The sequence below is a fragment of the Heptranchias perlo genome, chromosome 34 (assembly GCF_035084215.1).
Source record: "Heptranchias perlo isolate sHepPer1 chromosome 34, sHepPer1.hap1, whole genome shotgun sequence".
Taxonomy (NCBI): Eukaryota; Metazoa; Chordata; class Chondrichthyes; order Hexanchiformes; family Hexanchidae; genus Heptranchias; species Heptranchias perlo.
In genome coordinates, this window is record NC_090358.1 from 1,238,438 (window position 1) to 1,262,586 (window position 24,149).

General features: G+C 45.8%; 1 protein-coding gene across 7 annotated transcripts in view; it reads left to right on the forward strand.

Moving 5' to 3' along the window:
• The window catches only part of pde8a (phosphodiesterase 8A), a 136,022-nt gene that overhangs the window by 74,422 nt on the left and 37,451 nt on the right, over positions 1 to 24,149 (forward strand). For all 7 annotated transcript variants that reach the window (XM_067971237.1, XM_067971238.1, XM_067971232.1 and 4 more), the window contains 6 exons: positions 8,268 to 8,324; positions 11,268 to 11,458; positions 13,680 to 13,739; positions 14,889 to 14,946; positions 22,055 to 22,143; positions 23,410 to 23,488. In XM_067971237.1, coding sequence (XP_067827338.1) covers positions 8,268 to 8,324; positions 11,268 to 11,458; positions 13,680 to 13,739; positions 14,889 to 14,946; positions 22,055 to 22,143; positions 23,410 to 23,488 — 534 coding nt within the window. The remainder of the gene's footprint in view (positions 1 to 8,267; positions 8,325 to 11,267; positions 11,459 to 13,679; positions 13,740 to 14,888; positions 14,947 to 22,054; positions 22,144 to 23,409; positions 23,489 to 24,149) is intronic.

A 24,149-nucleotide genomic window follows, 5' to 3' on the forward strand; every position in this document is an offset into this window, starting at 1 on the left:
AATACTTTAAATCTATGCCCCCTGGTCACCCCTCTGCTAAGGGAAATAGGTCCTCCCTATCCACTTTATCTAGTCCTGTCATAATTTTATATACCTCAATTAAATCTCCCCTCAGCCTCCTTTGTTTCAAAGAAAACAACCCCAGCCTATCCAATCTTTTCTCATAGCTAAAATTCTCCAGCCCTGGCAACATCCTCGTTAATCTCCTCTGTACCCTCTCTAGTGCAATCACATCTTTCCTGTAATGTGATGACCAGAACTTTACGCAGTACTCAAGCTGTGGCCTAACTAGTGTTTTATACAGTTCTAGCATAACCGCCCTGCTCTTATATTCTATGCCTCGGCTAATAATGGAAAATATCTCATATATGCCTTTTTAACCACCTTATTTACCTGTCCTGCTATCTTCAGGGATCTGTGGACATGCACTCCAAGGTCCCTTTGTTCCTCTACACCTCTCAGTATCCCCACATTTATTGTTTACTCTCTTGCCTTGTTTGCCCTCCCGAAATGCATTACCTCACACTTCACTGGATTGAATTCCATTTGCCACTTTTCTGCCCACCTGAGCAGTCCATTGATAACTTCCTGCCGTCTACAGCTTTCCTCCTCACCATCAACCCCACGGTCAATTTTTGTATCCTCTGTAAACGTCTTGATCAAGCCCCCCACATTCAAGCCCAAATCATTAATATATACCACAAAAAGCAATGGACCGAGTACTCAGCCTTGCAGGACCCCACTGGAAAAATCCTTCCAGTCGCAAAAACACCGGAGATAGGAACACAGGAACAGGAGTAGGCCATTCAGCCCCTCGTGCCTGCTCCGCCATTTGATAAGATCATGGCTGATCTGTGATCTAACTCCATATACCTGCCTTTGGCCCATATCCCTTAATACCTTTGTTTGCCAAAAAGCTATCTATCTCAGATTTAAATTTAGCAATTGAGCTCGTATCAATTGCCGTTTGCGGAAGAGAATTCCAAACTTCTACCACCTTTTGTGTGTAGAAATGTTTTCTAATCTTGCTCCTGAAAGGTCTGGCTCTAATTTTTAGACTGTGCCCCCTACTCCTAGAATCCCCAACCAGCGGAAATAGTTTCTCTCTATCCACCCTATCTGTTCCCCTTAATATCTTATAAACTTCGATCAGATAACCGCTTAACCTTTGAAACTCCAGAGAATACAACCCCAATTTGTGTAATCTCTCCTCGTAACTTAACCCTTGAAGTCCGGGTATCATTCTAGTAAACCTACGCTGCACTCCCTCCAAGACCAATATGTCCTTCCCAAGGTGCGGTGCCCAGAACTGCTCACAGTACTCCAGGTGCGGTCTAATCAGGGTTTTGTATAGCTGCAGCATAACTTCAGCCCCCGTGTACTCTCGTCCTCTAGATATAAAGGCCAGCATTCCATTAGCCTTATTGATTATTTTCTGCACCTGTTCATGACATTTCAATGATCTATGTACCTGAAACCCTAAGTCCCTTTGGACATCCACTGTTTTTAACTTTTTACCATTTAGAAAGTACCCTGTTCTATCCTTTTTTGATCCAAAGTGGATGACCTCACATTTGTCTACATTGAATTCCATTTGCCACAGTTTTGCCCATTCACCTAATCTATCAATATCGCTTTGTAATTTTATGTTTTCATCTACACTGCTTACAATGCCACCAATCTTTGTGTCATCGGCAAACTTAGATAGGAGACTTTCTATGCCTTCATCTAAGTCGTTAATAAATATTGTGAATAATTGAGGCCCCAAGACAGATCCCTGCGAGACTCCACTAGTCACATCCTGCCAATGTGAGTACCTACCCATTATCCCTACTCTCTGTCGCCTTTTGCTCAGCCAACTTCCTAACCAAGTCTGTACTTTTCCTTCGATTCCATGGGCTTCTATCTTAGCTAACAGTCTCTTATGTGGGACCTTATCAAATGCCTTCTGGAAGTCCATATAAATAACATCCATTGACATTCCCCTGTCCACTACTTTAGTCACCTCTTCAAAAAATTCAATCAAGTTTGTCAGGCACGACCTACCTTTCACAAATTCATGCTGGCTCTCTCTGATTAACTGAAAATTCTCGAGGTGTTCAGTCACCCTATCCTTAATTATAGACTCCAGCATTTTCCCCACAACAGATGTTAGGCTAACTGGTCTATAATTCCCCGGTTTCCCCCTCTCTCCTTTCTTAAAAAGCGGAGCGACATGTGCAATTTTCCAATCTAGAGGGACAGTTCCTGAATCTAGGGAACTTTGAAAGATTATAGTTAGGACATCCGCCATGTGCTCACCTACTTCCTTTAAAACCCTGGGATGGAAATCATCTGGTCCCTGGGATTTGTCACTCTTTAGTGCTATTATTTTCTTCATTACTTTTGCTTTACTTATGTTAATTTTATCGAGTCCCTGTCCCCGATTCAATATTAGTTTTCTTGGGATTTCCGGCATGCTATCCTCTTTTTCTACTGTAAATACTGACGCAAAGTAATTGTTCAACATGTCCGCCATTTCCCCATTGCCAATGACAATATCCCCACTTTCAGTTTTTAAGGGGCCAACACTGCTCCTGACCACCCTCTTTTTCCCAATATAAATATAAAAGTTCTTCGTATTGGTTTTGATATCCCTTGCAAGTTTCTTTTCATACTCTCTTTTTGTAGCTCTTACTATCTGTTTTGTGACCCTTTATTGATCTTTGTATCTTTCCCATTCACCAGGATCTGTGCCATTTTTTGCCTTTTTGTATGCCCTTTCCTTATGTCTTATACTGTCCCTTACCTCTTTAGTTATCCATGGCTGGTTTTTTTTGGCAAGTAGAGTTCTTGCCCCTCAGGGGTATAAACCGGTTCTGTATCACGTTAAATGTTTCTTTAAACATTTCCCACTGATCATCAGTCGTTTTACCCATTATGAGGGCTGTGCAGTGGACGTGGTCTACATGGACGTCAGCAAAGCCTTTGACAAGGTACCGCATGGTAGGTTGTTGCATAAGGTTAAATCTCATGGGATCCAAGGTGAGGTAGCCAATTGGATACAAAATTGGCTTGACGACAGAAGACAGAGGGTGGTTGTAGAGGGTTGTTTTTCAAACTGGATGCCTGTGTCCAGCGGTGTGCCTCAGGGATCGGTGCTGGGTCCGCTGTTATTTGTTATTTATATTAATGATTTGGATGAGAATTTAGGAGGCATGGTTAGTAAGTTTGCAGATGACACCAAGATTGGTGGCATTGTGGACAGTGAAGAAGGTTATCTAGGATTGCAACGGGATCTTGATAAATTGGGCCAGTGGGCCGATGAATGGCAGATGGAGTTTAATTTAGATAAATGTGAGGTGATGCATTTTGGTAGATCGAATCGGGCCAGGACCTACTCCGTTAATGGTAGGGCGTTGGGGAGAGTTATAGAACAAAGAGATCTAGGAGTACAGGTTCATAGCTCCTTGAAAGTGGAGTCACAGGTGGATAGGGTGGTGAAGAAGGCATTCGGCATGCTTGGTTTCATTGGTCAGAACATTGAATGCAGGAGTTGGGATGTCTTGTTGAAGTTGTACAGGGCATTGGTGAGGCCACACTTGGAATACTGTGTACAGTTCTGGTCACCCTATTATAGAAAGGATATTATTAAACTAGAAAGAGTGCAGAAAAGATTTACTAGGATGCTACCGGGACTTGATGGTTTGACTTATAGGGAGAGGTTAGACAGACTGGGACTTTTTTCCCTGGAGAGTAGGAGGTTAAGGGGTGATCTTATAGAAGTCTATAAAATAATGAGGGGCATAGATAAGGTAGATAGTCAAAATCTTTTCCCAAAGGTAGGGGAGTCTATAACGAGGGGGCATAGATTTAAGGTGAGAGGAGAGAGATACAAAAGGGTCCAGAGGGGCAATTTTTTCACTCAAAGGGTGGTGAGTGTCTGGAACGAGCTGCCAGAGGCAGTAGTAGAGGCGGGTACAATTTTGTCTTTTAAAAAGCATTTGGACAGTTACATGGGTAAGATGGGTATAGAGGGATATGGGCCAAGTGCAGGCAATTGGGACTAGCTTAGTGGTATAAACTGGGCGACATGGACATGTTGGGCCAAAGGGCCTGTTTCCATGTTGTAACTTCTATGATTCTATGATTCTATGATAACAGATTTGTCCAGTTTACTGTGGACAGTCTCTGTCTCATCCCATTGAAGTCGGCCTTGCCCAAGTCTAGAATCTTAGCAGCTGATTCACTTTTTTTTCCCTTTCAAACACTACATTGAACTCGATCATGTTATGATCGCTATTGCATCGAGGTTCACGCACAGTTAAGCCGTTAACTACTGCATGTGATTCTCTTGATCGGTGCTCTGTAATCACAGCCAAGGGACTGTTGCACGTGGCTTTGGTTTTTCTGCGAGTTTTGTTTGATCACTTTCAGTTGTTATGTCAGTGCAGATGGAAACTTGCTGCTTGACCGCCTCTTGTGAGGTGTTTGCACAAAATGATTAATGGCTGTGCTGTTGTTAGTGTAGGTTTCTCACAGTCTGTAAGTTTATCACTGCCTAGTTGATTGGGAATAAATTCCACGTGCAGTGTGTGCGTATGTTTAAAGCTGCAAATGGTCAGAGATTGATTGCTGCTGTTACTAATCCCGATGGGCAGTGAGAATTACATTGAATATGGAGACTCCCTCAATGGCTCAGCTGGTTCAAGATGGTGAGCAGCTGATTACCAGTCTGCGCTGTGCTGGTTGTCTCAGGTGGGATACTACGTTGGACTTAGTAAGCAGAATTAGAGAGGTTACTGCTTCTGTTGGCACTCTCGCTGTGATGGCATGTTACTGTGGGTGTTGGGCAAGGAAAGTGTTAGAAACTAAAATGCTGGAAGCACTCAGAAGGACAGTCAGCATCTGTGGAGACAACTGACCAGTTAATGGTTCAGGTGTGGACATTTCATAACTGGAAATGGAACACAGATGAGCAGCATTTAAAAAGGGTCAGAACAAAGGGAAAGTGGGAAAAATAGACCCACGAGGGAGGGAGTAGAATGTCCTGTAAAGCACTTAAATGGAAAACAAGAGATGGTTAAATGGCTGAAATGATATTAGCGAGACAATGAGAGGCACAGTGCGAGCAATTGAGGACACGCGAGACATGGAACTTGTGAATAGCTGAGGAGGTGGGGGGAAGGGGTAAGGCAGTTAGAAATCAGGACAATCTGCCGGTGTGGCGCAGGGTCTCGCAGCATCGGAGAACAAAAAGCAAGTTGCAGACTCCCCCACTGCCCGGTGTTCTGACTGAGGGTCCTGCCCCAACCACCCCCTCCCCCAGGCGCAGAATCACCGACACGCCCATCCCATATTCCCATATTCCCACATCACACATTGTCATGGAAACGGGAGTTGCAGTCAAGGTCTGAAGTTCCCAGTCAATGTTAAGGCCATTGGGCTACCAGTGGCTATTAGGAAGATGAGAAGCTGTTTCTCCAGCTTACATTGAGCTTCATTGGAACAATATAGAAGGTCAAAGACAGAGAGGTCAGAGTGGGACAGGGAATCAAAGTGGCGAGTGAGGAGATTGGGGTCACACCTGAGGACAGAAGAGTGTTCGGCCTAATCTGCGTTTGGTCTCCCCAGTGTGGTGGAGACCGCACCGTATCGGGGGATGCTGCAGACTGGGTTGGAGGACAGTTCTGGGCTTCAGTGACTGACGACTCGCGTGGAGGGATATGCTGACACGGGCTGCTGCAGCCGAGCAGCCTATTTCCATGTGGTGACCTCTGTTTCTCATTGGCCTCTTGCATAAAGCATGGAGATTTGGTGGAGGTCACCCAGACCCCAGCAAAGGAGACACGAGAGGGAGAATAAAAAGTAACAGCAGCTTGGTGGGTGCGGGTCTGTGTTAACAATCGTCTACACCATAGGGTGAAAGAAAAGTGCCTTGGGCCTCCTCGGATTGCAGGACAATGTCCCCTACTGCTTGGATTCAGCAGATTCAGTCTCGGTATCTGTCTGTGCTGACGCCTGTTCACTTGACAATACCATGAACCTCCTGTTTTGCCGGTTGTGGTGGAAGCTGCTCTCCCTGGTGCTTAATTGCAGCCTGGTTGAGTAAATACCGTGGGTGAACAGGCCTGAGTGGTGAACCTCCGATAATGCAACACTCCCTCGGTGCTGCATTGGAGTGTCGGCCTGGAGTATGGGCAGATATCTGGTGCTGTGCAAATCGTTCTGTGATGGGCGTTGCCACAGAGTGAACAATATACCTGAAGTACAAAGGTCTTTTCTAACTGCTCTCCCATTGCCAAGATACTGCGTTCCAGTGTTACAGTAAATTCAGGGTTCACTGAATATCTGGGCTGGCGAAGGCTGGTGAGCAACTGAACGGAAGATTTCTTCTGTGATTTGATGGGGGGCGGGGAGCCAGTGGGGGCAATTGCTGAATATCTTCTCACATCTGCAGGGGTGAGTGATCCCAGCAAACTTTGTAAGTGGGTGGAATAAATTCTGTATTCAGTGGCACGTGTTGTGGGAGCAGTCGTTTGTTTTTGGGGTTATTGGTCGGATATTCACCTCCATTTAGGACCACGAGTTCATTGTGAGCCGACGCCTGTGTATTTCTGGGTGCAACTCCATCAGCCCCTCTGCCTGCCTGCTCATTGCCTACTCTAGTGTCCTGTCCAATGCTGGAAGCCTCCTGCAAATCCCTGTGTTCTGCTTTGACCTTGAGCTCAGCATTTTGATCCTATATCAGGTGTGTTGTCGAGGACATCTCCTACTCCCTGTCGCTGTCGAAATTTTAACCCACTCCATCACTAGGGATGATTTTACAAATGCTCGCCCACTTCCACCTTTCCTAAACTTTAGCTAATCCAGAACTCTATTTGCCTCGCACCCAAAGGCCTGCACACCCATTGCCCGTATCCTTGCTATGCTGCACTGGGTCCCTGTGCCCAGTGAATTTCTCCACTCTGTGACTCTTCTCTCTTTCTCTCCGCTCTCTCACGGGATTGCTGCCTGTTCCCGTCTCCCTCTGATCCTTAATATGCCCCAACTTTCTGCGGTTCTCTCCCACAATGGGGGGTTGCCAGGTTACTTTCCTATCTCCCGCTGACACCCTCCTGAAAACCCCTCTATCCAATCGTGCGTTCAGCTGTCTGCTCTGCTCTTTAATCTCCCCCACGTTCCTCCTTGGCCTCCGCTTGTTAATGTCATGTGACGTTCTTTTACGTGCAAAGCCTTATATAAATGTAACTTCTTGCTAGTTACTTTGTGGATCTTACAAAGCACAATTTGTCTTCTAACTGTTTTGGGTCATTGTGGAAATGCAGGTATGATAAAATTAACAACAATTTCTTACTGGGTTAAAGAGCTGACGGTGTGGCTGTATTGCCTTTAATCTGAGTTTAGTTCAGTTTGAGTAAGTGGAGTTAGTTTGTCGAGGAGTGTTGATAACTTTATTCATTTATACACTGAGCTTGCTGCAGTTCATGTGAAATTCAGATTTAAAAAAAAATCGGGTCAATCATTCACTGAGGTCGAGTCTGCTTTTTGTAATCCTTTGCGTGAAGGTTAATATGTAACTCTCAATGGTCACTGACAGACTTTCATTAAGGATCAAAGTAAATCAGTTTACAATTTTAAAAAAATCTTCTTTCCATGAAGAGAGACAAATATTAATTTAGTCTCAGTGTAAACTTATGTTTTGGAAGTACTGTACATTAGTTTATATAAGGTTGTACATTTTAACCTGCATTTACAGGTGAGTATATCAGCAGAATTCTGTGCAGTTCTACTGTAGTTTTACATTCTCCAGTGTCATGGAGGGGACAGATGGGCTGACCTTTTTCACTGGTGTTGGTTCGAGTCACTTTGGGCTTCCATTTTGTGCCTAGGTCAGTGATACCACGCTCCCTGTACAGGGCCCGTTGGAATGGGGGAGGGACGAGCCTCTCGGAAGTGGGTCCAAATTATTGGATACTTGCCTAGTTCTAGATGGAATTGAAGCAAGGTTAAGATGCCATTGCCGCACTGCTCTCCCGGTTTCAGCCAATTCCCTGTAGGATCCTTTCAGTTAATGGAAGGTTATCCCGTTCGACTGTGTAGTGATGTAAAATGCAGTGACATTCTATCTTGTTCCTCCCCTCAATCACCCTCCCGATTGCCTAAGTTTTGAAGTCTGGTCCCAGAAGAGAGAGAATAAGAGCCAACATCTGTGTTAATTATTGCAGGTTTATATAAAATGAAGAACTGTGGTTTGAATTTTTACCTTTTTTCTCTTTTCTCTGCAGGGAACAGTGACCGAGGTTCAGTTTGGACCAATGAAGATCCATCAGGACCCCATTCAGGTACAAATGATGCAGCCAAAGACTGTGAGAAGTGAAGTGTGGCTCTATAGTCAAAGTGGAGATCACAATCAATCCCAAAACTTTATTTCGAGCAAGGAAGTCTGAAATATTGTGGGTTGTAATTTATAGAATAACTTGGGCGTGTAAAACAGCCCCAGCTTTGAGTACAAGGTTTCATTTAACTCTCCACTGAGACAAATTAGTTTGAGGTAACTGATCACTGTGCACACAAAAGGCATTCCGAAATTTCTCCTGGTCTGTATCTGTAAGGATGAAACAAGTTGGTTATCGTAATCTACACACAAGAATTATTAATGAGGTAAAACTCTTCACTGCCCAAAGAATATATTGTAACTTTCACTTTCTTAAATTATGGAGATTTGGAGTGGATTCTACCCTCTTGGACAAGTGGTTTTGTTTTTGTGTTTTTAATGTAAAATGTGGTTCAGTTGGGCTTCAGTTTGAAAATGCTGGGATCGGAGAGCAGGGTAGGTTGTGTTGGGGGCAGTGGATGCCCTTGTTGTTTTGCCTGACTTCTCGGGTGGTAATTTGTCGGTCAGATGTCGAGACCTCCTACTCAACGTTGACCTCTCTGTAGTGTGTGCCCTAGATCACCCTAAATATCTTGGCTTTGAAATCCATGAATTAACACCTTTTGGAGGAGTTGGAAGTTCTGGTCTGTTTGTTTGTTTTAGCAGGAGTCTCGAGAGGGTACAGGTAAGCCCAAAGAATGTGACTTCTGAGAAGTGACGGTGAGAATATAATCAACAGTAGACCACAACAGTGTGTCTGAGAATGTTTGTTAAACCTGCAAATGGAGATTCCACCACCTTTAAATGCAAATATTGAGAACAACTCAATTGGTATTGAATGGCAGGGAATTGTTTTGTGTCCAACCAAATATTAATTTGGTTAGACACAAAATTAATGGGGCCAGAAATACAGCGGTGAGGAGTTCTGGGCAATCAGTGTGTAAGTGTCGCGATGTACCTGCCTGAGTCCCCTCCTCTGCTGCTGACCCTGCTAAAGTTCATGGGGTCGGAGGGAGTCCTCTGATTTTACCAGCCAGTGGTGGGCACCCATCGTCACGAGGGGTCATCTAGGTTATCATAAGGAAGAGGCCAGAAAATCTGACTTGGGTTGCCAGTCTGGGATTGTGGGGGTGGGGGTGAGAGTCGGCATGTCCCCCATCCTTGGAAACAAAAGGCAATTGTCCCCAAGCTCCGCTCTTTGTAAGGGAATGACATTTATATATATTTCTGCTGGTGGGAAGGGGCCCACGTAACATTTCCCCAGGTGGGCCCTACTTCCTCCGGTGATCAGTGTGGCACTCCTGGTCTCATCAGATGCACCTAAGCCAAGTCCCTCAGAGGGCTCAGGACACAGGAACTCCCAATCTAGGGAACCCTTGGCCCGTCTTACACTATGGCCTTGCTTGGGACAGGTGGAGGCTGTGCACAATCGGCCAGCTCCGATACTCCGATGTTGGTCCCGACATATTCGTGTCCCAGCAGCGTACCTCCGAATCTCAGCGAGAGTACACCACAAGGGCCACCGATTCTCTCCCCTCGAATTGCACAGAAATGTTGCAGTAATGTGATTGGTATTTGCTGCATATAAACAGAAAATTCATTGATCCAGGCGCAATTCACATTGAACGTTGTCTGATGGGTCGCCTCTCAGCCATTCGCACTGCCTGGAAATAATGATCCAGTCATTAAATATTCTGCCTGCTGCACCGACAATACAGTCAATGTTCAATATTTTAAACAGTGTTAAACCTAGAACTGCAGGTAAATTGTACTACTGGTAAATCTCCATCTTGCCCCAATTCATTCAGCAATTCAATCTAAATGTCTCAAAGATCTTTAATATATTTTTTGTAAAATATTTAATAACTGAAAGCTGTCCCATTTGGCTGAGGGTTAGTAGCACGCTTCAGAAGATGGGCCACTTTGTGTAAAATATCTGACATTGCCTAGATTAAATAAATGGGCTGTAGGGCACAGGTTTGGCCGTAGGCTTTATCTGTGGGTCATGCAGAATTTGATCTGAGCGTAACCGTTCTCGCCAAACGAGTTCTGCTTTGATTAGGATTTGGCAGTGCCCCTTTGTCTAATACACGGTCTTATTTTTGTACAAGTGTTCAGAATCAGATCTCCTTCATAGGGTGGAACTTACACCCACTTGGCTGCTTTATCAGGGCCGGCTACAGAGGAAACTTTGGTCAGCTTGTGGTTGTAATTCACTTAAAAAGATGAGTTGCTCAATTTGAACTTGAACCATGTGTGAAACTTTTGAAATTTGAGCCAAGTTAGCACCACTGCTGGTGGCCTCAGCCACTTAAATGATTTGTGTCTGGAACAGGCCAGAGGGTTTTCCGCCATGTTGATCAAGCTTTGAGCAAGGGGGTTTATGTTAAACTAGTATTCACATTGAGCCTGGGTGTCTCCTGCTGTTCAACAATTCTCACTCCTGAAAGTTACTGGTTTGTGCAGTTGGCTGTAGGGCGTCTGATGCCTGTTCACTGCAATTTCTCTAGGAAACTGCCATAGTTGAACTCATGAAGCCTCTGCCCCTTTACACAGGTCCGTTCAGCTGCTTTTGTATTGGGTTTTGTGGGATATTGGTGCCAATGGCATAGCACAGTGAGTGGAAATCTCAGTAAAGTAGCCCACTTCTCTGAACTCGGCCGCTGGAAAACCCTGAATGTAAATTGTTTGAAGTTACCACAAAACCGTGAAGTTTTTAAAGCTATAACAGAAATATTTCTCATGGGTTTGATTCAGGCAGCTCATCCTGTAAACCTGTCCCATTAGATTTCCTTTCCCCTGATAATGGTGTATTTTTTTAATGTTGAGATACTTGCAGCAAACCCTGGGGCTCCGGTGACTTAAGATTAATCGAAGTGCTTCAGTGTGAATCTGCCTTTTCCCCCCCCAGGTACTTCTAGTGTTTGCCAAGGAAGATAGCCAGAGTACCGGATTCTGGTGGGCGTGTGACAGGGCAGGGTACAAGTGCAATTTGGCACAGACGCCAGAGGCTGCGCTGGAATGTTTCTTAGACAAGAATCACGAGATCATCATCATCGATCATAGACATTCCACGTATTTCGACGCAGAAGCATTATGTCGGTGAGTTACTGCCCTTGACTGCGGTGTACAGACAGTTGACTCATCACTGATTTCTGGTCAGCCTCACGAATACAGATGTTGCTGCCAGCTGTCAGATTGTTTCTAATACTTGTCTTAGGTTTCCAACTAGAAACTCTTTCCTTTTGAGCGTCTGTTTAGTCCAGGTGCAAACTGAGTGTGGTCTTTGTGCTCACTCAGTATCAGACCAGGTGACAGTCATGTGATAACCCAACTGGAAGCCACGGAAATATTTTCAGGTCTTTGTTATAAGAGACCTGTCGATTTAAATGATGCAAGAGATCAAAGGGAAAAGCAGCAAATATTAGAAATATACATCAGTCCTTTGGCAATTCAAGAGGGAGAAGACTGCTCAACGCTTTAGATAACCAAGCTTTGAAATGACTTTGGGACTTTACCCACAGGTTAACCTGCCCCGTTTCTATTCAGATGCTGATGGAACAGCGACATGTTTCCAGTACTTAGTGTTTTTATTTTTAATGACTCACTATTGGAGGATTTCAACTAGATGTCGCTAACACATGCCAAAAATACTAATTTACAAACCCAATTCATGGTGTTGAACATCACTCCTGCGCCCGTCACTCCCCCCCGAGCCCTTCCTGCGCCCGTCCCTTCCCCCCGAGCCCTTCCTGCGCCCGTCCCTTCCCCCCGAGCCCTTCCTGCGCCCGTCCCTTCCCCCCGAGCCCTTCCTGCGCCCGTCCCTTCCCCCCGAGCCCTTCCTGCGCCCGTCACTTCCCCCCGAGCCCTTCCTGCACCCGTCACTTCACTCTGACCCGTCACTCCCCCCTGAGCCCTTCCTGCGCCCGTCACTCCCCCCTGAGCCCTTCCTGCGCCCGCCACTCCCCCCCGAGCCCTTCCTGCGCCCGTCACTCCCCCCCGAGCCCTTCCTGCGCCCGTCACTCCCCCCCGAGCCCTTCCTGCGCCCGTCACTTCCCCCCGAGCCCTTCCTGCGCCCGTCACTCCCCCCCCGAGCCCTTCCTGCGCCCGTCACTCCCCCCCCGAGCCCTTCCTGCGCCCGTCACTCCCCCCCGAGCCCTTCCTGCGCCCGTCACTTCCCCCCGAGCCCTTCCTGCGCCCGTCACTTCCCCCCGAGCCCTTCCTGCGCCCGTCACTTCCCCCCCGAGCCCTTCCTGCGCCCGTCACTTCCCCCCGAGCCCTTCCTGCACCTGTCACTTCACTCTGACCCGTCACTCCCCCCCGAGCCCTTCCTGCGCCCGTCACTCCCCCCCGAGCCCTTCCTGCGCCCGTCACTTCCCCCCGAGCCCTTCCTGCGCCCGTCACTTCACTCTGACCCGTCACTCCCCCCCGAGCCCTTCCTGCGCCCGTCACTCCCCCCCGAGCCCTTCCTGCGCCCGTCACTCCCCCCCGAGCCCTTCCTGCGCCCGTCACTTCACTCTGACCCGTCACTTCCCCCCGAGCCCTTCCTGCGCCCGTCACTCCCCCCCGAGCCCTTCCTGCGCCCGTCACTCCCCCCCGAGCCCTTCCTGCGCCCGTCACTCCCCCCCGAGCCCTTCCTGCGCCCGTCACTCCCCCCCGAGCCCTTCCTGCGCCCGTCACTCCCCCCCGAGCCCTTCCTGCGCCCGTCACTCCCCCCCGAGCCCTTCCTGCGCCCGTCACTCCCCCCCGAGCCCTTCCTGCGCCCGTCACTCCCCCCCGAGCCCTTCCTGCACCCGTCACTCCCCCCCGACTCTGAATACACCATTGAGTTCCTGACACTCAAACATTACAGCTTGAAAGTACTTTTAATTCTGAATTCTCATTTTGCCTCTGGTATTCCTTCACCCAGTGGCTGTTTGAACACACACCGCTGTGATGTAACAGAACCTGTTGGTTTCGAGTAGATCTTGCTCTGTTAGAATGAAATGATGTTCCCCAAACTGTTAAAACTGCCTCTCCAGCTCCTGGAACACTGCACAACATTCCCCCACGCTCTGGTGCCTGATGTTACAGTTCATTTTCCCATAACCTTTTTAGTTGATATCGATCTCTTGATGGAGGGGGGATGGAGGGGAAGCTCAATATGAAAGATTTTCAGGCTCTGAGCCTTGTGTAAGTTTCCCTAGGATCAAGTGATCAGGCTGTTGCTCCCATTGATCACTGGACATCCTATTCCATGGCCCAGTGTAACTGTGATTGCGAGTGTCTCTGTGCACTGTCTGCATTGTATGTGATGCTGAAGTAACTCTGCCATTACTTGTAGATCCATCAGAGCAACAAAGCCGTCAGAAAATGCTGTCATTGTTGCTGTTGTGAAACGACAGTAAGTACTTTACTTTTTGAATTGGAGAAGAAAGAAGGGCATGTTGGAATTTTTCATTAAAATAACTGGTTCAGACTTAATAAGCCTGGGAGATGGCGCAGTGCTTTAATGCCCCATGAGATGTGGTGGTGTGCCCACTATTATCTGTGCAGTGAAGCTCTATTCTCAACCTTCTGTCAGAGGACAAAGAGAAATGGAGGGAAAGTTGCCCAGGGCTCCAATTGAACACCACCTCCACTAAGCTGGGATTGGCAGGGCCTGTTGCGTATTCTGCCTATTTTCTCGACTTGGGCACAGGAGACATGAAAAGGGAACAAAAATGTAATTTAATTCTGTAGGTATGCAAATATGTCAGTTTCTGAGGCTCTTTAAATGTCATTAAATGGCAAAGCTGAGAAGCTGGCCAGGTTTAATGAAAGACAAGTCAAGTGCTTCCAAGTGCCAGCTTAGTTTAGTTGGTTGCACACTCACCTCTGAGTCAGAAGATTCTCTGTTTAAGCCCCACTCCAAAGACTTGAACATATAATTCAGGCTGACACTCCAGTGCAGTACTGAGGGAATGCTGCACTGTCGGAGGGTCAGTACTGAGGGAATGCTGCACTGTCGGAGGGTCAGTACTGAGGGAATGCTGCACTGTCGGAGGTGCCGTCTTTCAGCTGAGACGTTCAGTGGTGACTTTTGTCTGCCCGTTCCGGTGGATATAAAAGATCCCGTGGTATTGTTCGACGTTCTCTCCCTTTGTCTAGGTGAACATTCCTCCCTCAACTAAACCCACCTGCCTGAAAACATTAATTGCTCATTTACCTCGATGCTGTTTATGAGCAAATTGGCTGCATCATTTAATATAACAACAATGGCTACACTTCAAAAGTAGTTAATTGGTGTTGAGGTGCTTTAGGATATCCTGAGAACGTGAAAGGAAATATATAAATGCAAGTTCAAATGTTGACTGTAATTGTTGCGACGTCCCGAGGCCCAATGTGTTAGAATGTGAGGGAGTCGGGAGAGAAATCCATTTATCTTTCAAAAGACTTTTAAAACCGTGAATCTTCCAATCCACGAGGCTCTTTATTTTTAAGACAGATCATTATATATTGACATTTTCAAATCCATTATTAACCCAACAATTGCATTGTTGTTGCATCTTAGACAAGGGGATCAGGAGGACAGCTCCGTGATGCCATTAATTACCGCAGGCTTCATGCGGGTAGGTTGCTAATTCTTTGTCTCCGTATTTCACTCTTGGGAATAGAAAATGAAGTTGTCTGTTAGTGGGAGGATGTCAGTAACTCCAGCTGAGGGGGTTCTGACTGCTTTAAACAGGACTCGTGCTTCTAGTCCGTAAATTACAATACTCAATAGCTGAAATCCCAGATGGAATACAAAGGGTATTAAAATGCTGCCTATGGTGTATTAGGTGGATGGTCAGAACTCCTTTGAAATTCATTCTTCAAAGAGCTTTGAGCTCCCTCGTCGTTGTCTAGTAGCAGTAGTGCATAGACAGGTGGGATCTGCATTCATGTGTCAAAACTTAAGAACATAAGAAATAGGAGCAGGAGTAGGCCAATCGGCCCCTCGAGCCTGCTCCGCCATTCAATAAGATCATGGCTGATCTGATCCCAACCACAAATCTAAAGAACACAAGAAGTAGGAGCAGGACCCGGCCACTCAGCCCCTGGGTTTAACTTCTAAATCCTTTGGTTGGATCATCTCTGTAATATATATAAATGTGATCACCATGTATCTGTGTGGTATGTGTTGCACGTTCTTGTTTTCTGTACAAGTTGTCTTTCCTTCGTACTTGTTCAGTCTCTCACTGTCCTGATGTATAAGAACATAAGAAATTGGAGCAGGAGTAGGCCAATCGGCCCCTCGAGCCTGCTCCGCCATTCAATAAGATCATGGCTGATCTGATCCCAACCACAAATCTAAAGAACACAAGAAGTCGGAGCAGGACCCGGCCACATAGCCCCTGGGCCCTCTCCGCCACCCACAGGGCATTGACCGATCCGAACTCAGCTTCATGTCCAATTTCCTGCCCGCTCCCCATAACCCCTAATTCCCTTTACTTCTAGGAAACTGTCTATTTCTGTTTTAAATTTATCTAATGATGTAGCTTCCACAGCTTCCTGGGGCAGCAAATTCCACAGACCTACCACCCTCTGAGTGAAGAAGTTTCTCCTCATCTCAGTTTTGAAAGAGCAGCCCCTTATTCTAAGATTATGCCCCCTAGTTCTAGTTTCACCCATCCTTGGGAACATCCTTACCGCATCCACCCGATCAAGACCCTTCACAATCTTATATGTTTCAATAAGATCGCCTCTCATTCTTCTGAACTCCAATGAGTAGAGTCCCAATCTACTCAACCTCTCCTCATATGTCCGCCCCCTCATCCCCGGGATTAACCGAGTGAACCTTCTCGTCACGTCCGTTGTACCTCCTATCCAGCTGCCTTCTCCTCACCCAGTTTTCTGCTCTCTTAGCCTCAGTGTTGTGCCAAAAGATGTTTCTATTATACTGAAGAACTGAGGTTCCTGTATTAGTTTGTTTCTGTCGTCAGTGTAAATATTACCAGAGTCCCTGCCAAATGGGAGAGATGAAAGAGAAGTGAAGGATTCTGAGCCTCCCTGGTGATAGGCCAATGACTTTGAACATCTCAATGGCTGATGCTGGTTTGCTTCATAGCACTCAACTTTCTAAACAAAAATGAATCTTTTAATTCTGGTTTAGATATTCTTATCCAGAACTTGAAAGCAGATTGCTTTCCTTTCATGTTCAATTTATAGTAGACTAATTAATGTTGGCTTTTTACAATTAGCATTACAAAGTTTTTAGTATTCAATTTTCCCTTCAGGAATGTTGTACAGTAGATCGGGCCAGGAAGGAAGAAAATGCAAAATAGCATCAAAATAATATTGAGGGGCATCGAAGCGGACACTCCATATACTCACTCTTAATAATGGAATCGCTTTTTAGTGGTAGTTGCAGGTGTGTTTTAGATAAGTATAAAATAATTGGTGTGGGAGTAATGAGCCAGAGGGAGTATACGCTAAATGGAATGGTTGTAATGCATGCTGGCAGGAAAAAGATCGAGGGGTTATTATAGATCAATCCAACAGCACAGAATTTGGTTGCACTGGAATTACAAACGAGATTGCACTGGCTGATGGATAGAGTACAAATCAGAAGAGGTTATGTTGCTGTGTAAAATGTTGGTCGAACCCCACTTGGAGAACTGTGTATAGTTCTGGTTACCTAATTGACCCAATCCATCCAGGCAACTTGTGGTAAAGGGTTCATGAACCATTAGTAGGAACGGAAATTGGGCAGAATGTTTTTTTTAAACATAAAGACTAACAGTCAAGAAGAACAGCATGGTGGCAGCATGGATACAAAACTGGCTAAGAGACAGGAAACAGGGAGTAGTGGTGAACGGTTGTTTTTCAGACTGGAGGGAGGTGTACAGTGGTGTTCCCCAGGGGTCGGTGCTGGGACCACTGCTTTTCTTGATATATATTAATGGCTTGGACTTGGGTGTACAGGGCACAATTTCAAAAGTTGGAAGTGTAGTGAACAGTGAGGAGGATAGTGATAGACTTCAAGAGGACATAGACAGGCTGGTGGAACGGGTGGACACATGGCAGATGAAATTTAACGCAGAAAAGTGTGAAGCGATACATTTTGGTAGGAGAATGAGGAGAGGCAATATAAACTAGAGGGCACAATTCTAAAAGGGGCACAGGAACAAAGAGACCTGGGGGTACATTTACACAGGTCGTTGAAGGTGGCAGGGCAGGTTGAGAAAGCAGTTTAAAAAGCAAACGGGATCCTGGGCTTTAAAAATAGAGGCACAGAGTACAAAAGCAAAGAAGTCATGATGAACCTTTATGAAACTCTGGTTCGGCCACAATTGGAGTATTGTGTCCAGTTCTGGGCACTGCACTTTAGGAAGGATGTGAAGGCCTTACAGAGAGTGCAGAAGAGATTTACTAGAATGATTCCAGGGATGAGGGACTTTAGTTACTTGGAGAGACTGGAGAAGCTGGGGTTGTTCTCCTTGGAACAGAGAAGGTTAAGAGGAGATTTGATCGAGGTGTTCAAAATCACGAAGGGTCCAGACAGAGTAGATAGAGAGAAACTGTTCCCATTGGTGCAAGGGTCAAGAACCAGAGGACACAGATTTAAGGTGATTGGCAAAAGAACCAAAGGCGACATGAGGAAAAACTTTTTTACACAGTGAGTATTTATGATCTGGAATGCGCTGCCTGAAAGGGTGGTGGAGGCAGATTCAATCGTGGCTTTCAAAAGTGAATTGGATAAGTACTTGAAGGGAAAAAATTTACAAGGCTACTGGGAAAGGCGGGGGAATGGGACTACCTGGATTGCTCTTACAGAGAGCCGGCACAGACTCAATGGGCCGAATGGCCTCCTTCTATGCTGTAACCGTTGTATGATTCTAACCATTGACGCAAAATAATATAAATGGGTCCAAGAGCATTTGGCAATTAGTTATTTTCTGGAGAAAGAGAGTTGGGGGTTTGGTGAGGAGGTGGTTGGGTCGGCAGTGATCATAGAATCATAGAGTCATAGAATCATAGTATCATAGAGTCATAGAGTCATAGAATCATAGAGTCATAGAATCATAGAATCATAGTATCATAGAATCATAGTATCATAGAGTCATAGAGTCATAGAAGTTTACAACATGGAAACAGGCCCTTCGGCCCAACATGTCCATGTCGCCCAGTTTATACCACTAAGCTAGTCCCAATTGCCTGCACTTGGCCCATATCCCTCTATACCCACCTTACCCATGTAACTGTCCAAATGCTTTTTAAAAGACAAAATTGTACCCGCCTCTACTACTGCCTCTGGCAGCTCGTTCCAGACAATCACCACCCTTTGAGTGAAAAAATTGCCCCTCTGGACCCTTTTGTATCTCTCCCCTCTCACCTTAAATCTATGCCCCCTCGTTATAGACTCCCCTACCTTTGGGAAAAGATTTTGACTATCTACCTCATCTATGCCCCTCATTATTTTATAGACTTCTATAAGATCACCCCTAAACCTCCTACTCTCCAGGGAAAAAAGTCTCAGTCTATCCAACCTCTCCCTATAAGTCAAACCATCAAGTCCCGGTAGCATCCTAGTAAATCTTTTCTGCACTCTTTCTAGTTTAATAATATCCTTTCTATAATAGGGTGACCAGAACTGTACACAGTATTCCAAGTGTGGCCTAACTAATGTCTTGTACAACTTCAACAAGACATCCCAACTCCTGTATTCAATGTTCTGACCAATGAAACCAAGCATGCTGAATGCCGCCTTCACCACCCTATCCACCTGTGACTCCACTTTCAAGGAGCTATGAACCTGTACTCCTAGATCTCTTTGTTCTATAACTCTCCCCAACGCCCTACCATTAACGGAGTAGGTCCTGGCCCGATTCGATCTACCAAAATGCATCACCTCACATTTATCTAAATTAAACTCCATCTGCCATTCATCGGCTCACTGGCCCAATTTATCAAGATCCCGTTGCAATCCTAGATAACCTTCTTCACTGTCCACAATGCCACCAATCTTGGTGTCATCTGCAAACTTACTAACCATGCCTCCTAAATTCTCATCCAAATCATTAATATAAATAACAAATAACAGCGGACCCAGCACCGATCCCTGAGGCACACCGCTGGTCACAGGCATCCAGTTTGAAAAACAACCCTCGACAACCACCCTCTGTCTTCTGTCGTCAAGCCAATTTTGTATCCAATTGGCTACCTCACCTTGGATCCCATGAGATTTAACCTTATGTAACAACCTACCATGCGGTACCTTGTCAAATGCTTTGCTGAAGTCCATGTAGACCACGTCTACTGCACAGCCCTCATCTATCTTCTTGGTTACCCCTTCAAAAAACTCAATCAAATTCGTGAGACATGATTTTCCTCTCACAAAACCATGCTGACTGTTCCTAATCAGTCCCTGCCTCTCCAAATGCCTGTAGATTCTGTCCCTCAGAATACCCTCTAACAACTTACCCACTACAGATGTCAGGCTCACTGGTCTGTAGTTCCCAGGCTTTTCCCTGCCGCCCTTCTTAAACAAAGGCACAACATTTGCTACCCTCCAATCTTCAGGCACCTCACCTGTAGCGGTGGATGATTCAAATATCTCTGCTAGGGGACCCGCAATTTCCTCCCTAACCTCCCATAACGTCCTGGGATACATTTCATCAGGTCCCGGAGATTTATCTACCTTGATGCGCGTTAAGACTTCCAGCACCTCCCTCTCTGTAATATGTACACTCCTCAAGACATCACTATTTATTTCCCCAAGTTCCCTAACATCCATGCCTTTCTCAACCGTAAATACCGATGTGAAATATTCATTGAGGATCTCACCCATCTCTTGTGGTTCCGCACATAGATGACCTTGTTGATCCTTAAGAGGCCCTACTCTCTCCCTAGTTACCCTTTTGCCCTTTATGTATTTGTAGAAGCTCTTTGGATTCACCTTTGCCTGATCTGCCAAAGCAATCTCATATCCCCTTTTTGCCCTCCTGATTTCTCTCTTAACTCTACTCCGGCAATCTCTATACTCTTCAAGGGATCCACTTGATCCCAGCTGCCTATGCATGTCATATGCCTCCTTCTTATTTTTGACTAGTGCCTCAATCTCCCGAGTCATCCAAGGTTCCCTACTTCTACCAGCCTTGCCCTTCACTTTATAAGGAATGTGCTTACCCTGAACCCTGGTTAACACACTTTTGAAAGCCTCCCACTTACCAGACGTCCCTTTGCCTGCCAACAGACTCTCCCAATCAACTTCTGAAAGTTCCTGTCTAATACCATCAAAATTGGCCTTTCCCCAATTTAGAATTTTAACTTTTGGGCCAGACCTATCCTTCTCCATAGCTATCTTAAAACTAATGGAATTATGATCACTGGTCCCAAAGTGATCCCTCACTAACACTTCTGTCACCTGCCCTTCCTTATTTCCCAAGAGGAGGTCAAGTTTTGCCCCCTCTCTAGTCGGGCCATCCACATACTGAATGAGAAATTCCTCCTGAATACACTCAACAAATTTCTCTCCATCCAAGCCCCTAATGCTATGGCTGTCCCAGTCAATGTTGGGAAAGTTAAAGTCCCCTACTATTACCACTCTATTTTTCTTGCAGCTGTCTGTAATCTCCTTACATATTTGCTCCTCAATTTCCCGTTGACTATTTGGGGGTCTGTAGTACAATCCTATCAAAGTGATCTCTCCCTTCTTATTTTTCAGTTCTACCCATATGGACTCAGTGGGCGAACCCTCGGATATATCCCCTCTCACTACTGCCGTGATGTTCTCCCTAATCAAGAACGCAACTCCCCCTCCTCTCTTACCTCCTGCTCTATCTTTCCTATAGCATCTGTACCCTGGAACATTGAGCTGCCAGTCCTGCCCCTCCCTTAGCCATGTTTCAGTAATAGCTATAACATCCCAGTCCCATGTACCCATCCATGCCCTGAGTTCATCTGCCTTGCCCATCAGACTTCTTGCATTGAAATAAATGCAGTTTAATCTAGACTTCCCTTGGTCTTTGCCCTGCTCTCTCAGACCATCTGTCCGGTCATGTTCTGTACACTCTCCCTTACTGCCTTTTGTTTCTGTCACCACTTTATTTCCCACTGACTTCCTGCATCGGTTCCCATCCCCCTGCCACATTAGTTTAAACCCTCCCCAACAGCACTGGCAAACACTCCCCCTAGGACATTGGTTCCAGTCCTGCCCAGATGCAGACCGTCCAATTTGTACTGGTCCCACCTCCCCCAGAACCGGTTCCAATGGCCCAGGAATTTGAATCCCTCCAGCTTGCACCATCTCTCAAGCCACGTATTCATCTTAGCTATCCTGTCATTCCTACTCTGACTAACCCGTGGCACTGGTAGCAATCCTGAGATTACTACCTTTGAGGTCCTACTCTTTAGTTTAACTCCTAACTCCCTAAATTCAGCTTGTAGGACCTCATCCTGTTTTTTACCTATATCGTTGGTGCCTATATGCACCACAACAACTGGCTGTTCACCCTCCCCCTCCAGAATGTCCTGCAGCCGCTTCCTGATCACTAGTGAAGAGAGCCCCGGTTTCTCTAATCTTTCCTCCTAACTGAAGCTTCTTATCCCTGGCAGCATGGATAGTGATTGGGATGCTGAGGGCAATTGCAGCCCTGGCTGAGATTAACTAATTAAACCTGCATTGTTAATATCGTGAATCAGCCAGGGTTTGCTTATGTGGTTTCACTGTTGGTATGTGATTCATTGTCTCCACAGTGGTACGTCGAAAATCCCAACATCGTTGCCTGTTACAATGAACTCATCCAGTTGGAGTTTGGAGTAGTACGTGCACAGTTCAAACTGAGGTACTTCAGTCTGCTTCATGGGGTTATCGTGTTGACAGATCGGGACAGATGTGATGTACAATAAGTGTTATCCTAATAATTCAGCACTGGTTCCAGTGTGTACAGATTAGTCATTCAGATCACAGCAGCCCACTGTCCCCTCCTGGAGAAATCTTAGCAAAACTTCAAATCTTCAGATGAATAATTGGTCATCAAACCATAACACTGAAGATTATGTCTGGGTGTCTAACATCTGTGAACTCTTTTTACCCTCGCCCCGGGCTGGGTGTCTCACGTTCATCCCAAAAACACGGTGCATTTCTTCTTTCTTTATCATCCATTGTCTTGAAACATTTGCCGTGGGCAGACATCATCTGCTGCAGTGCGATCGATTGGATAATGAAGCTGCAGGGCAGCCGAGGTAGCCTGAAGTAATCACATCTCAACTGTGAAAGGAACAGGAGGAGGCCATTCAGCCCCTCACTCCTGTTCTACCATTCAGTTAGATCATGGCTGATCTGTATCTTAACTCCATTTACCCACCTTGGTTCCATATCCCTTTAATCCCCTTGTGTAACAAAAATCTATCAATCTCAGTTTTGAAATTTTCAATTGACCCCCAGCCTCAACAATAATGCAGCAGTAACCTCCAATCATGAGGAGTCTTTGATGTGCTAAGAAAATCCTTTTTTAAAAAAAAATGATATAATGCTCATATGGCCAACGGGCCACTTGCAGCCCCCCACCCTTTCCCTGTTTGGTTGTCAGGGGGCTCCATTCACAGTTCACCCAATTGATGGACATTACCTGAACTGGGGTTCAGCACTCTGTTCCCCCTTTTCTCACTTTAAGGACTGCTGTTGAGAAATGGTGCAATCCCGGGATCCACAGAGCAAGTTAACAGGCCATTTCTGGCCTTCGTTTGGCAGCTGCCCAGGATTGAAACCAGCAGCTCAGTTTCAGGCGTAGCCCGGTGCTCTCTGGTAATCTGAAGGAACATTCCTGAAAGCGGCCCTTGAACATGTGAACTTTTGATGAAGAGGTGGATGACTGGGGCAGTGTTCTGGATAGCAGAAGGTGCATGCAGTCCATCTGTGACATTGGAAAGAGTAATGAAGGATCTTCTTTAAAAGAAAAAAAGTCCAAATAAAAATATTTGACCTTTTATTTTGGAAAATCTGTGCACTCCACGTGGGTTCAATTAGTTTCATACACAGATTGCACAAAACGTGAAGTGTCTGCTTGCTACTGTGCAGGTTTAACAGAATTGTCCTTTCTGTTCCTCAGGGCGTGTAGTGCAATCTTTACAGCTTTGGAGAAAAGTCAAGATTCAATAGAAATTACAAGTGAAGATAATATTATTCAGGTTCGTTGCTGATGAAGAATGTTTTCAGTCTCCTCACACCTGTGCCTCGTAACAACCAGCAAATGTCTTTCATATTTTCAATCACTATATTGCATCAGTTTGCTCTACTTTCAAGCTTTAAATGCAAAATGTTTCGAGTATAAACAGCACCCAATGAACCCACCAGGATACTAAATAAACCACTCTCGCAGGTTAGAAGGCCTCGATGTATTGTGCCAATGCCAAAGACTCCAGCCACTCTCACCGTGTGCCTGAAGTATAAATTGAGGGGGCTGAATAACATTTTCAGACGTTAAGCTGCCCAATGTAAGCTTGACTAAGCTGGCAACATTCTCCCCTCTGAATCGGACGATTGTCATTTTAAGCTGCAGTCCAGGATCTAAGGTACAATCTAGCAGACGCTCCAGTACAGCGCTAGGACAGTGCTGCATCACAATGGCTGTCATCCCTTCAATCCAATGTAATGCCAAGCCGTGTCTGACTATTCCAGTGGCTCAGGTGGCTGTTACAGATTCCACAGCACTATTCAAAAAGGAGCTCAGAGCTCTTCCAGTGTCCTGGGCAACATTCCTCTCAATGACCAAAAACAAATTTATAATAACCACATGGACTGCAGCGGTTCAAGAAGGCAGCTCACCACCCACACAAGGGCATTTAGGGA